The sequence below is a fragment of the Pongo pygmaeus genome, chromosome 1 (assembly GCF_028885625.2).
Source record: "Pongo pygmaeus isolate AG05252 chromosome 1, NHGRI_mPonPyg2-v2.0_pri, whole genome shotgun sequence".
In the NCBI taxonomy this organism is placed as follows: domain Eukaryota; kingdom Metazoa; phylum Chordata; class Mammalia; order Primates; family Hominidae; genus Pongo; species Pongo pygmaeus.
In genome coordinates this window covers 192,702,434-192,715,171 of record NC_072373.2, presented here as the reverse complement: position 1 = coordinate 192,715,171, position 12,738 = coordinate 192,702,434, and the positions used below count along the sequence as shown (strand labels likewise).

Here is a 12,738-nt window from a genome sequence, read left to right as displayed (position 1 = left end):
CTCAACAAGTATTTATTGAACACATAGTTAAGTGCCGGGAGCTGAGAACGAGCGGGAAGCAAGGCAGGCAGGATCTCAGTCCTTACTTAGGCTAGTGGGAGAGAGAAACAAACAAAACTGTAAGCATATATGGTAATTATTAATTATAAACATACGTGGTAGGCATTCGCAAAAGTTTGTTGCAAATGTCGGGGAGGGAACTTAAGAGGGCGGGTCAATAGGTGCAGCAAAGCACCGTGCACACGTATACCTATGTAACAAACCTACACGTTCTGCACACGTATCCTGGAACTTAAAGTAAAATAAAAAAAAAGAAAGAAAGAAAATGTCAACCATGGCTTCAGAAAGCGGTTAGAGTCCAGGATCTACCAGTGACTACCTATGTGACTTGGGGCAGCTGACTGCAGGCGTCTCCACCTCTGTGTAATGGAAGTAATAATGCCCGCCCACAGGACGGGAGGAATTAATACGAGATACATACAATCTCGCGGTTTCCGCCGGGCCGGAGGGGCTCCCCCACTCCAGGGCGCCGAGGGTCCGCCTGCCCAGGGCCGGGCCCCGCCGCAGGCAGCTGTGGGCGCCACTGTGTGCGCATACCTGCCCCAACAGCCGGACGGCCGAGACCAGCCCAGACCGCGGCAGCCAGGGTCAGGGACAAGGGGCGTCGGATGCCGGTCGGGCGAGGGGAGCGTCGGCCCGCCCATCTGCCCACTTTGAGGGACAGCCCCCCTCGCTCATTCCCGCCTCCACCCTTGACTTGAATCACTGTTGGCGGGGGGTGGGAGGGGGGACGGGGCGTGACCCATTCATGCCGGGAATCGGATCCAGATGTTCCCGCGGAGTGTGCAGCTGCATCCTTGCCTTTTTTGGCAAAAAACGTGCGGCCGCGAGCGGATCCTGGGCCGCCCTTGCTAATCCTTGGAAGAGGGGGAAGGGGGCTGAGAGGGTCTGGGCCCAGACTGGGGATCAGAACCGGGTCCTTGCTCTGCGGGCTTTGGGCAGGGCTGTTGGTGGAGGAGACTATTCCTACCAGCCAATTAAGGAACCCCACCGCCACCCTGGCTTTCATCTGGAACCTCCCCCAAACCCCTCCCTTCCCTACATGAAGGAAAAAGCCCTCTGCCAGCAGGGAGGCAGGCCGAGCTCCTCTCAGAGGGACGGTAGCTGTGGCGGGGATCCCCTTCATGGGGAGAGACTTCCCACCCAGTGGCCCGGCCCCCCTCCACCCCGCCCTGCAAGGACGAGGTCTAGCAGAGATTCTGAGCCTCCCAGTCTGCAAAAACCCTTCCTTCCCCATTATACCCTGAAAACACACACACACACACACACACACACACACACACACACACACACACACACGCGGAGGCCCCTGCTTCCTCACACCGCTTTATTGCAGAATCTGGAAGGGGGGTGAGCCAATCTCACCCCTCTGCGCGCGCACACACACACACACACACACACACACACACACACACACGGAGGCCCCTGCTTCCTCACACCGCTTTATTGCAGAATCTGGAAGGGGGGTGAGCCAATCTCACCCCTCTGCGCGCGCACACACACACACACACACACACACACACACACACGGAGGCCCCTGCTTCCTCACACCGCTTTATTGCAGAATCTGGAAGGGGGGTGAGCCAATCTCACCCCTCTGCCCATCTATGGGCAAAATGGAGCTGAAATAACATGAGAAGACACTCGGTGGCGACCAGCTGGGCAGCACCCTGTACCCTAGGGTCCCCTAATCAGTGGGCTCCTGATCTGCTGCCCCTACAGCCTCAACCCTGGGGATGGGGTGGGGCGGGTCAAGCCTGAGAACAGTCCACTTTTGAGGACTTCTCAGGCACCCATAGGAGACCTAAAACCTATAAAGAGAAGTCTAGATTTAAGGGGGCCTAAGTCCCAGAGTCCAGGTTTGGAGGGTTGGGGTCTGACAGAGCCCTGATTTGGGGAGAGGACTCAGTCTGGGAACCCAGACTGCAGGGGAGAGGGTGAGTTCTGGAGTCCAGGTGTGGGGAGGGGGCTTGACTCATGGAGGCTCTATAAGAGCCCAGGTTTGGGGGCCTGGGTCAGGGGGTACCAGTTTGGGGATGCTGGAGTGGGGAGACAATCCTGGAGCCCAGAAGGAGACCCATTTGTTTTGGCGGGGGGTGCTGAGTCCCAGAGATGGTTTAGAAAAGGAGCCACAGTCCTGGGCCCGTGATATGGGAAAGCCTGGGTCCAGGAGCCCTGACTCAGGGCCCTGCCTGGCTACAGCCCTGGCAGAGCACTTGGTCTCCATCCGGTATGAAGCCTTGGCCCACCAGGGAGGTAGAGCAGCGGGCGCAGGAGAAGCAGTTGTGGTGCCAGTGTCGGTCTTCAAAGGACACATACTTGCCTCCACCGAGTCCTGGAGGGAGGCTGGAAGTTAGCTCTGCAGATCTGGGGATGGTCCGGCCCTCAACCTCACCCAATACCACATCCCACTCCCTTGCCTGCACCCTACCCACTCCGTTCTTTGACCCTTGTCCCACCTACGATGGGGCGCTTGCAGCTGCTGCACTTAGGTGCAAAGAGTTCTCCAAAACAGGCCACACAGTATGGATCTTCATCCCGGGAGGTGAACTGCTGCCCTGCCAGGGGCGTCTGGCACCCGGTACAGACCAGACATTCTCGATGCCACGGCTGATCACGGTATGTCACTCCACCCTGTGTCAGCGTCTGTGGGGGCAGCATCCATTAGTAGGTATGAGTGCGGATTTCCACCCCACAACAGGCCTCACTCACCCCCACCTGGCTGGCCCAGCCCCCACCTTGCTGCAGCGGGCGCAGCGAGGAGCAAACTTGTTCTCATAGCAGGGCACGCAGTAGTGAGCACCCTTGTCGGGCACAAAAGAACGGGAGCCCAGTGGCTGCTCACAGCCACTGCACAGGAAGCAGTGCTCATGCCATGTCTGGCCTCCGTACTCCAGCTTCCGGGACCCTGTGGGGAACAGGGGTCCCATTTAGAGGTTGTGTCCCATGCTCCTGAGGGCCACCCTCTGTAATTCCCCCAGGAGTCTCCACTCCTCTCTCAGCGTGAGCAGGGTGGTGTCCGTGCACATGCAGCAAGAACCCCCCTGCCCTATGTATATTACACATGCTAACCTCTCCCCAGACACTGGACATGATGACCCAGCTAGACACGAGGGTTTTGGCCTATGTTAAGCCCCCATATGTCCCAGAGATGACAATTTCAGCACACATCAAGCCTCCATGTAACAGTCATGAAGTCTCACTACGAGCTAAGCCCTCATATAACAGATGTGATGATTTTAGCACTCACACGGGACCCCACATGTACCAGGCAAGTAAGTATCTGCCCACACAAAGTTCTAATGCCCTGGGCATGACAGGTTCAGTACATGCTAAGCCCTCGCATCTCCTTGGCACACCATTCTCCATAGGTGCTGAGTCCCAGCATTTCTATTAGGCATGCAGGTCCCCACACATGTTAAGCCCTCTGTTTATCTGCCTCTGCACACACTAAGACCCAGTGCACCAAGCATGACAGTCTCAGCACACCTCTAGTTCCTACCTGTACTAAACATGCAGATATTCACACATGCTAAGCCCCCAAGTATGTATCACATGTGTCAATCTGCCTGCACATAGTAGCCCCCAGGAGTATACCAGGCAAACAGATCCCGCATATACTAAATTTCCAGAAACATGCTGTGTATGCAGGTCTTTACACAGACCAAGTCTCCATGTATCAGACACATGCAAAGACCCTACGCAGATGCCAGTTCTCACACAAGATGAGCCCCTGAAGACATACCAGGCATGACAGTTTCCCCACAGGCAGAACACTGCGAGGAAAATGCACTGCAGTAGCAGTCATTGCAGAGCAGCTCACTGTCCTGGCAGGTGAAGGGTTCATCGGCTAGTGAGCGCTGGCAGCGGCAGCAGCGGAAGCAGCCCTCGTGGAAATGGCGGTCTTCATAGAACAGCTCCTGTGGGGAACACAGCGGGGGCACTGGCACCCAGGCCTCGTGGATCCATCCTTTGCCCCTTCCACCGGTCACCACCCACCTCCTGCCTGGCCTGGCCCTCTCCTTACCCTCGAGTCATGCCCGATAAGCTGCTGGCACTCAGCACAGGTGTTGGCAAAGGTATTGTCATAGCAGGGCACACAGTAGGGGCCGCTGTCTGTCTGGATGTACTTGCGTCCATACAGGGACTCGCTGCATTTTGCACAGTCAAATGACTCACTCATGGTGGCAAGGGGAGAGAACCCTGTTAGGAGCACAAGGTGGAACTGGGGTCACACAGAGAGGCTGTGGCTTGGCTCCTGGCAAAGAGGCCTCTGCATTCAAAACACAGCAAGAGACTCGGCATAGGAAATGCCAGTTCAGAGTGGGTGGGGATGGGGAAGGGGTGCTTCCGGGAAACCAGGAATCCCACATGTTTCTTTCTGTATTTAACTGGGGTAGGAAGAGGTCAGAAAAAAAACCAGGAAGCAGAAGTTGTTTTCTTATCTAGGCCCTAGCAGATCTAGGGGGAGGGGGCTTTTCCTGGGTCAGTGACTCATTTCCTGCCCCAGCCAGCGTTTAGCCTCCACTGTCCCGACTGTCCCCAGCGTGGGAGAAGCAGGGGCAGGGAGCCACCCCACTCTACTCCTTACGAGCAGTACTCCTAGCCTCTCCTGACTCCCAGGATGGGACTTTAGGAATATGGATAAAGGAACCCTTACCCAGAGCTCTGGAGTACGGAACTTAGAGACGGTAATGGGCTGTGCCTGGCCCCTCCTAATTCAGAAAACAGTGGAATGCTAGAGAGGTGCTGGACTGATGAATGGTGGAAAAGGCCAGTGTGAGAGGTTGGGCCTTCCCTCCCAGGGAATCAGCCAAGCAATGGGAACTTCAGAGGCTCAGCTTAGGTTCAAGCAGGAAGGAAATCCTGCAAGCTGGACACAGCCAGGCTTCCCCAGCTAGACCCTCTGCCCTCATCCCCCCACCCCCGCTGTGTCTCTGGTCACACCAGCTTGGACAGCCTTGGCCTGTAACATCTGCAGCAGCTGTGGCGGCACAGATGGCCAGATGTCAGGTTTTGCCAGCAATGGGGAGAAAAAAGGAAAATGAAGTGTCGGGGGAGGCAGAGGGGAACTGGAGACAGACTGGGAGTGCAGTGTGCCCCCTGCCACCTCCTGCTAGCATCTGGCAAAACCCCAGGATCTTTCCATCCCCTGGGGTCATGATTTCCCTCCCACTGCCTCTGGGAGAGAAGGTCTCTCCCACCTTTTCTGATTTCTCAGGGTTTGGGACTAGGGAGCTGAAAGGAGAGAGAGCAAGAGCCAGTGAAGACATTTTCTCCCCAATCAGGCCCCATCTTGGGTGGGGAGTAGGACAAGGGGGAGCCCTGAGAGCTGCTGCTGGAGACACCCAGCCCCCGACCAAACCTCAGACACTTTCCATTTTCTCAGGAACAAAGCATGTTTGTGGGATGAGGTCATCCACACAGCTGCCTCTGGAACAGGAGCCTAGGGAGTGGAGCGGTAGGGAAGTGGGGTTCCCAGACCTTTCTGCTGCCCTGGATTCCAGTCTCTAGCCCCAAAGTCAGAGCTCCCACCCCTGCTCTCCTCCATCATGAAGCCTGCTCTCTAAGGGCTGGGATCCTGGGGTAGTGGAGAAGAACCACCAGGACCCATAGGAAGGAGATGTTCTCACAGCTGTGGATGAGCCCGGGAAAGTTACAGGGACACACAAAGGAATCCACCAACCCACTCTCCCACAAGGCCCCAGTGCTGGCAGTCGCCAGGGCCTGCCCTGGCTCAAGCTGAAGGAAAAGTCCTCCTTTTCTCATCCACCCCCAGTGCAAAATTCTTGACAACAAGCACTGCTCTGGCTTGAAGTTCAGACTCCAGGCACCAGCAGATGCCCCCAGCTTGGAAGCCTGACTCTCCATACATCAAGCCTCTGTGCAATGGGAGAACAGCCAGCTTGCGCTCCAGGCCAGGGCATGAGGCCACCAGGGGCCAGGGTCTTTAGAGCTGGAACTCCTGGGCTGGGGGCTATGGTGTAGGGTAGAGAAGATACTCCTCTTTCTCAGCCCCCTTCCTGCCACTCAGGCCCAGGTTTCCTCTGGCCCAACATCTGAGGATTGCCTGGGCTGTCAGCCATGGGGCAGCAGGGGGCCACACAGGTGGAATGCGTCCACAGGGGGTGCCTGGGCCTCTTCCTTCCTTCTTGGCTTGGCCTACTGTGGCTGCCACCTTCTCAGGCCCAGGCTAGATTTGGGTCCACCCCCTGAGAGACAGTCAGCACTCCGAAACCAGGGCAACCCAAATAGGGTATGGGCATGGCTTCTATTTCCTTCCCAGAATCCCCCAATGCCCTAGTCTATCCAGCTGGGCTCTGGTGAGGACAGAGTAAAGGGCACCAACAAGGCCCACCTGTCTCTGCCCATACCCCTCTCCCTGCCCTTTTCCCTGGCAAGGCTGGGGGAGCCAGCCTTGTATTCCTTCCTGACTGGCAGTGGGGCGGGGTTTGGCAGAGACTGCTCCTCTACAGATGGCTCACAACCCTGCACCTCCAACAATCTCCCCTAACAAGGCACCTCCCAGTGAACCTCCTGGAGCTCAGAATGACTGCGTAACTGGCTATGGTGTATGGAGCAGCTCAAGCTGTAAGGTTTGAATCCTGGCTCCTGCACTTACTGGCTGGGTGATCTTGGGCAAATCCCTAAGCCTGTTTTCCCATCTAATTAAATGAGATACTACCACTTCCTACCTCCTAAGGTTGTTGTCAGGCTTAAATGTGATGATACTTGTAAAGCACCTGGCAGATAATAAATATTCAGAAAATGGTAGCTATTAGTATTTTACTATTAGCTCCCTCAGTCATACTGGGGCCAGATAGCAGTTTCACACGCAGGTCTGGGTCAAGGAGCTGGACTGGAATTTTTTTTTTTTTTTTTTTGAGACGGAGTCTCACTCTGTCGCCCAGGCTGGAGTGCAGTGGTGCAATCTCGGCTCACTGCAACCTCCACCTCCCGGATTCAAGTGATTCTCCTCCCTCAGCCTCCTGAGTAGCTGGGACTACAGGCACCTGCTACCACACCCGGCTAATTTTTTGTATTTTTAGTAGAGACGGGGTTTCACCGTCTTAGGATGGTCTCGAACTCCTGACCTCATGATCTCCCTGCCTCAGCCTCCCAAAGTGCTGGGATTACAGGCATGAGCCACCGCACCCTGCCTGGACTGGAATTTTTAAATAGAGATGGGGTCTCAATATGCTGCGCAGGCTGGTCTCAAACTCCTGGGCTCAAGCTATCCTCTTGCCTTGGGTTCCCAAAGTGCTGGGATTACAGGCGTGAGCCACCGTGCTAGCTCAGATTTTTTTTTTTTTGAGAGAGGGTCTCACTCTGTCACCCAGAGTGGAGTGCAGTAACTCCATCTTGGCTCACTGCAATCTCCACCTCCCAGGTTCAAGCGATTCTTCTGCCTCAGCCTCCCAAGTAGCTGGGATTACAGGAGGGCACGACCATACCCAGCTAATTTTTGTATTTTTAGTAGAGATGGAGAGTTTCGCCATGTTGGCCAGGCTGGTGTCGGCTCAGCCTTTTTGGTTTTCTTTGTTTTGAGTTGGGGTCTCACTCTGTTGCCAGGGCTGGAGTGCAGTGGCACAATCATGGCTCATAGCAGCCTCAAACTTCTGGGCTCAGCCAGGTGAGGTGGCTCACACCTGTAATCCCAGCACTTTGGGAGGTTAAGGCCGGTGGATCACCTGAGGTCAGGAGTTCAAGACCAGCCTGGCCAACATGGTGAAAACCCATCTCTACTAAAAATACAAAAATTAACTAGGCATGGTGGCGGGCGCCTGTAATCCCAGCTACTCAGGATGCTGAGGCAGGAGAATTGCTTGAACCGAGGAGGTGAAGGTTGCAGTGAGCCAAGATCATGTCATTACACTCCAGCCTGGGCTACAACAGCAAAACTCTGTCTCAAAACAAAACAAAACAACAACAAAAAAACAACTCTGGGCTCAAGCAAGCCACCTGCCTCAGCCTCCTGAGTAGTTGGGACTACAGCCACGTGCCACCATGCCCAGCTAGGTTTTTCTATTTTTTGTAGAGATGGGGTTCTCACTATGTTGCCCAGGGTGGTCTTGAACTCCTGGCCTCAAGTGATCTTCTGGCCTCAGCCTTCCAAAGTGCTGGGGTTACAGGCGTGAGCCACTGTGCCCAGCCTGGTCTGAAATTTGACCTGGACATTCTCAGCGTAGGCGCAGGGAGAGAATAGGAGGCCCCAGGCCCATAGGGCTTGCTGAGGACACCAGTGAGGACAGTGGTCGCTCCAGCCCGGTCAGCCTGACTCTAGTAAGCATAACTCTTGAGATCTCTCACGCAGATCCACGGATGTAGACACCTGCATGCTGCTTTGCCACTCACAACGTCCATGCCCACCACAATCTCATCAGATCTCACGAAAGGCAGGCAGGACAGAGTATCATCCCCATTTTACAGCTGAGCACAAGGAAGCCAGGAATAGAGCAGGCTCATGCCCAAGGTCCCGATCAGGACCCAGGTCCCCTGCCTCCCAGCCCAGAGCTCTTCCCTCTCCCTAAAAATGCTGCCCTGGTGATGAAGGGGATGATGACGATGGGGATGGTCAGCTTTTAAGGGCAGGGGAACAGGAGATGCACCAGAGCCTGGCTCTTCTCCTCAGCTGCTAGCCCTGTGATTGGAAGACACCCAGAAGCCTTTCCAATGCCCCATGCCAACCATTCAATCCTTCTGTCCCCCACCCCCAACATGCCCACTGTCCAGGAGGACCCTGGCCAGGTCCCACAGCTGTGAGTCAGGATCAGAACAGACCCCTCCCCCACCTTCTAGAAGCTGACAGGAGACTTAAGGGGAGAAATCCAACTCCCTCAACCCTCACCCTCTGCTACCGGGCACCAACCCCAAGCTCTGCTCTCCCCCATGTGGCCTGGAAGTCAGAGAAGTTTAGGGAAGGGGGCTGGGGAGCAAGATCCCACAGCTGCTCTGGGGACAGGAGAGGAACAGTTCATTCACCCTGGGTCCCCCAGGGCTGAGGCAGCCCGTCCAAGATTTGAGTTTAAAAATAAGTTGGGGCCGTCTTGGTGGCTGTGTGTGTGCATGGGGCTCTTCTTGATCTCGAACTTACTGTCTCAGGGCCTCTGCCTCATGGGGGATCGGTGGGGCTCAGAGTTTCTGTTTCCCCACAGCCTCACCTCCCAATGGTTCAGGCCTGGGTAAGTCAGGGGCTGTCCTGGAAGCTGTCAGCCCACCTAGGTCTCTCTGCTCCCACTTAGTCTCAGTCTCTGCTTCACTCAGCATCTTTGTGTCTGGGCACACTTCAGCCTCTGTCTTTAGGTTTTGGACGGCTCTGTATCTTGACTGGCTGTCCCCCAGGGGGCCCATGCCTCTGTGGATCTCAAGTCTTGGTCTCTTCTTGTCCACATGGCTGAATGTCTCAATCCCCACCACCTCCCTTTCTCTGTCTCTGCATCCAAGTCTCTTTCGCCACCTCTGCATGCCTGAATGTCTGTCTCTAGTCTCTGAGCGTCTCTGCAGGCCTCAGAGAGCAGATTCAGCATGAGGCCAATGACGCCCAAGCCTCAGGGCACCTCCAAGGCCCGGGGAAGGGCCCTAGGGAATGTGTTCGCTGGGGTCCCACGTATGCTTTTTCTGAAAATGCTCCACAAAGCCTAGGACGGCCCCCATGCCTCGGGTCTGTCCACCGGTAACTCTGTACGCCCGGTGTGTCCTTGTTTCAATGGTCTCGGTAGCCTCCTGTGCCTCGAGTCCCTGCCTGCCTCGGTCTCTCGCTCCACCGGGCTTTCCGAGAACCTCTGTTTCTCCAGCGCTTCTGGTCGGTCTGTCTGTCTCTCTCCGGCTTTTCTATTTCAAACTTAGCCCCCATCCCCCGCCCAACTCTCGCTACCGCCCCCGCCCCCGCCCCGCCCGGCAGCCCGGAGGGGTCCAGTCCCGGCGGGCGCTCTCCCGGGCTCGGCGTGCCCCGGGCACCCGTGGCCAGCGCCCCGGCGGGTACAGGGGACCGGGGCCGCGGCTGGCCTCAGCCCTCCGCGGGTCCCTTCGCTCCCCGGCCTGGGCGCGGGGGCGGACCGCCAGGGCTGGGAGCCGGGGTCGGCGGGGCGCTCACCTCGAAGCGGGCGGCGGGAGCGGGGAGCGCGGCGCAGGCGGGGCCGGGAACCGGGCGCCGCGTCCCTCGGCGGCTCCTACCTGCGGGCCGGGCCAAGCGGGGGCCGAGCAAGCTGCCGGCGAGGCTGCCGACTGCAGACGGACCGTGTGGGCGAGTGGGAGCGCGGCCCCAACCCCTCCCCGAGGAAGTGAGCGCGGGCCCGCCCCGCCCGGACCCCGCCCCCGGCCCCCCAGCCCGCCGCGGGGGCCAGACCCCGCCCCCACCTCCCTTTCGGCCACCAGTCGGCCCGGCCCCCTCCTCCCGCCCGGCCTAACCTGGCTCTCCCAACCTTCAAGCGGCTGGGACCCCGCCCCTGTCCCCTCCCCGCAGCCTCTGCTCTCCTCCCCTCCCACCCCCCATCCCCAGCTGCCAGAGGGAGACTGCTGTATTCCATCTCAGGCCGGCGACACCAGACCCCGCAGACCATGGTCCACTCGGGGAGTCCTCTGGCCTCCTCGGATCCCCCCACCCCTTCACCTTACCCCTAGGGGTGACACTCAGCCCGGCCTTAATCCAGCCTGGAGGAGGACGTTTTGACTCTGCTGTTATGAGCCTGTCAGCGGGCACCAAGGTGTTCTCTGAAAACATGGGACGAAGAGAGGACCCCTCCCCACCATAGGGCCTTGACCTCCAAAGGGTTTTATTCCACAACTTTGAGTAGCAAAAACAGGGGTAACCACCTCCCCACTTCCAGCAGCCTCCTGACACTGAGAAGTCCGCCTTGCCTGGGTTTCCGCAGTGCCCAGGAATAGTTTTGACCTTTGAGGCCCAGGGGAGACCCTAATCCTCGGCCCCATGATCTTTGGGCTTCTAGGGTGGGGTGTGAGGAGTGTGAGAGGATGGGGCACCGCAGGGGTGGTGGAGGAGAGGGGAGGGGACCTCTGCGGTGTCTGAGCCTCTGGCTTCCTCCCTGTGTCCATGAGGGAGGACTGGCGCCTGCTAGGGACATGAGGCCCCTCCAGGTCCTTAAGGCCACCCCCCCTGGGATCCTCAGGCTTGTCACTAGGAATAAATAGCCTCGGTCTGGAAGGGGTGGGGGAGGGAGGGAGGCAGGAGACTCTACTGTGCTGTTTGAGGAAACAAGAGACAACAAACCAACCCCGGAATAACCTTAGCATCTAGAGTGAAGATTCAGGTGCCCACAGAGGCCTCCCCACACCCCAGGCTGGGTGTAGCAGAGCTCTCACGGAGGAACTAACACCCTCCCAGGCTGGGGCTCCTGAGAAACTTTCCGTCCCATCTCTGTGTCATGCCTGGGTTCCTGGGTCCCAAGTCACCCACCAGGCCTGGTTTCCTTTCAAAATTAAATCATTGCTTGCTTATTATTGCTGTTGTTGCCTAAATGGTAAGAGCCATGAAGGCAGGGCTCCGTTTTGTTCCCCGCTGCCTTCTCAGTACTTACTCCAATAACCGGCACATAATAAACATCTGATGAATGAATGGATAGCAGACACTGCTTCAGTATGTATTCCCCTCTAACATCCTCGGTTTGGATCACAGGCATCTGCTATCTGGAGTCCAGGCAGTGAGCATCCAGCCCATGGATGGGGCCTTTTTCTGGGATTTTTTTTTTTTTTTTTTTTTTTTTTTGAGACGGAGGCTTGCTCTGTTGCCCAGGCCAGAGTGCAGTGGCGCAATCTCGGCTCACTACAACCTCCACCTCCCAGGTTCAAGCGATTCTTCTACCTCAGCCTCCCAAGTAGCTGGGACTGCAGGTGCGCGCCACCACACCCGGCTAAATTTTTTTTTTGTATTTTTAGTAGAGACGGGGTTTCACCATATTGGCCAGGCTGGTCTCAAACTCCTGACCTCGAGATCTGATCTGCCTGCCCCAGCCTCCCAAAGTGCTGGGACCACAGGCATGAGCGACCATGCCCAGCCTCTCTGGGATGTATCTTGCAGGTGTAAGGGACTCCCAGACCAGGGGAGTGCAGTGAAGACTACTCAGCCTTGGTGGAGTGGGTACCAAGAGGAGGTCAGCTCTGGGGGATGGGAGGGCAAAGGTGGGGAGCCTTCAGAAAGCAAGGGGTTATGAGAGAGTACAGAAGGGGCCTGATAAAAGGCAGAGTATTGGAATCTCTGTTCTTGATGCATGGCTCTAATCTCTCGAGACTAAATAGTCTTAATGAGAGCCAGTACTTCCTGAGTTCTTTCTTTGCACCAGTCCTAAACACTTTACATATATTAACATACCTGATTATTCAATAACTTTATTAAATATATGTGCATCTATATTTGTTTGTTTTTGAGACAGTGTGTTGCTGTGTCACCCAGGCTGGAGTGCAGTGGTGCAATCACGGCTCACTGTAACCTTAACCTCCTGGGCTCAAGCCATCGTCTTACCTCAGTCTCCCAAGTAACTGGGACTACAGGTGTGGGCCACCACACCGAGCTAATTTATTTTAATTTTAATTTTTTATAGAGGTAGGGGTCTTATTAAGTTGCCCAGGCTGGTCTTGAACTCCTGGGTTCAAGCGATCCTCTTGCCTCAGCCCCACAAAGTGCTGGGATTACAGGCATGAGCCACTATTCCTGGCCTAAATATA

At 56.4% G+C, this 12,738-nt stretch overlaps 1 protein-coding gene across 4 annotated transcripts; it reads right to left on the bottom strand.

Annotated features, from left to right (window-relative positions):
• Positions 1–1,601: 1,601 nt before the first annotated feature.
• FHL3 (four and a half LIM domains 3) lies at positions 1,602–10,370 on the bottom strand. 4 transcript variants are annotated; one of them, XM_054437148.2, is made up of 6 exons: positions 10,154–10,370; positions 4,088–4,263; positions 3,806–3,980; positions 2,799–2,968; positions 2,520–2,706; positions 1,602–2,395 (listed from the first exon to the last, which is right to left on the bottom strand). In XM_054437148.2, the coding sequence occupies exons 2-6, from the start codon at positions 4,241–4,243 to the stop codon at positions 2,241–2,243; spliced, it is 843 nt and encodes a 280-aa protein (XP_054293123.1). In that variant the 5' UTR covers positions 4,244–4,263; positions 10,154–10,370; the 3' UTR covers positions 1,602–2,240. The 4 variants fall into 4 exon arrangements, with proteins under 4 accessions (XP_054293123.1, XP_054293132.1, XP_063521820.1 ...); XM_054437157.2 differs by having other exon boundaries at positions 10,234–10,364; XM_063665750.1 differs by lacking the exon at positions 10,154–10,370 and adding an exon at positions 9,803–9,916.
• Positions 10,371–12,738: the final 2,368 nt, after the last annotated feature.

Coding starts and splice junctions, on each gene's coding strand:
- FHL3 (XM_054437148.2), bottom strand. CDS start 4,243: ATGAGTGAGTCATTTGACTGTGCAAAATGCAGCGAGTCCCTGTATGGA. Junction 2,969..3,805: donor TGGGGAAACTGTCATGCCTG/GTATGTCTTCAG, acceptor TGTTCCCCACAG/GGTCCCGGAAGCTGGAGTAC. Junction 2,396..2,519: donor CTGCAAGCGCCCCATCGTAG/GTGGGACAAGGG, acceptor GCCTCCCTCCAG/GACTCGGTGGAGGCAAGTAT.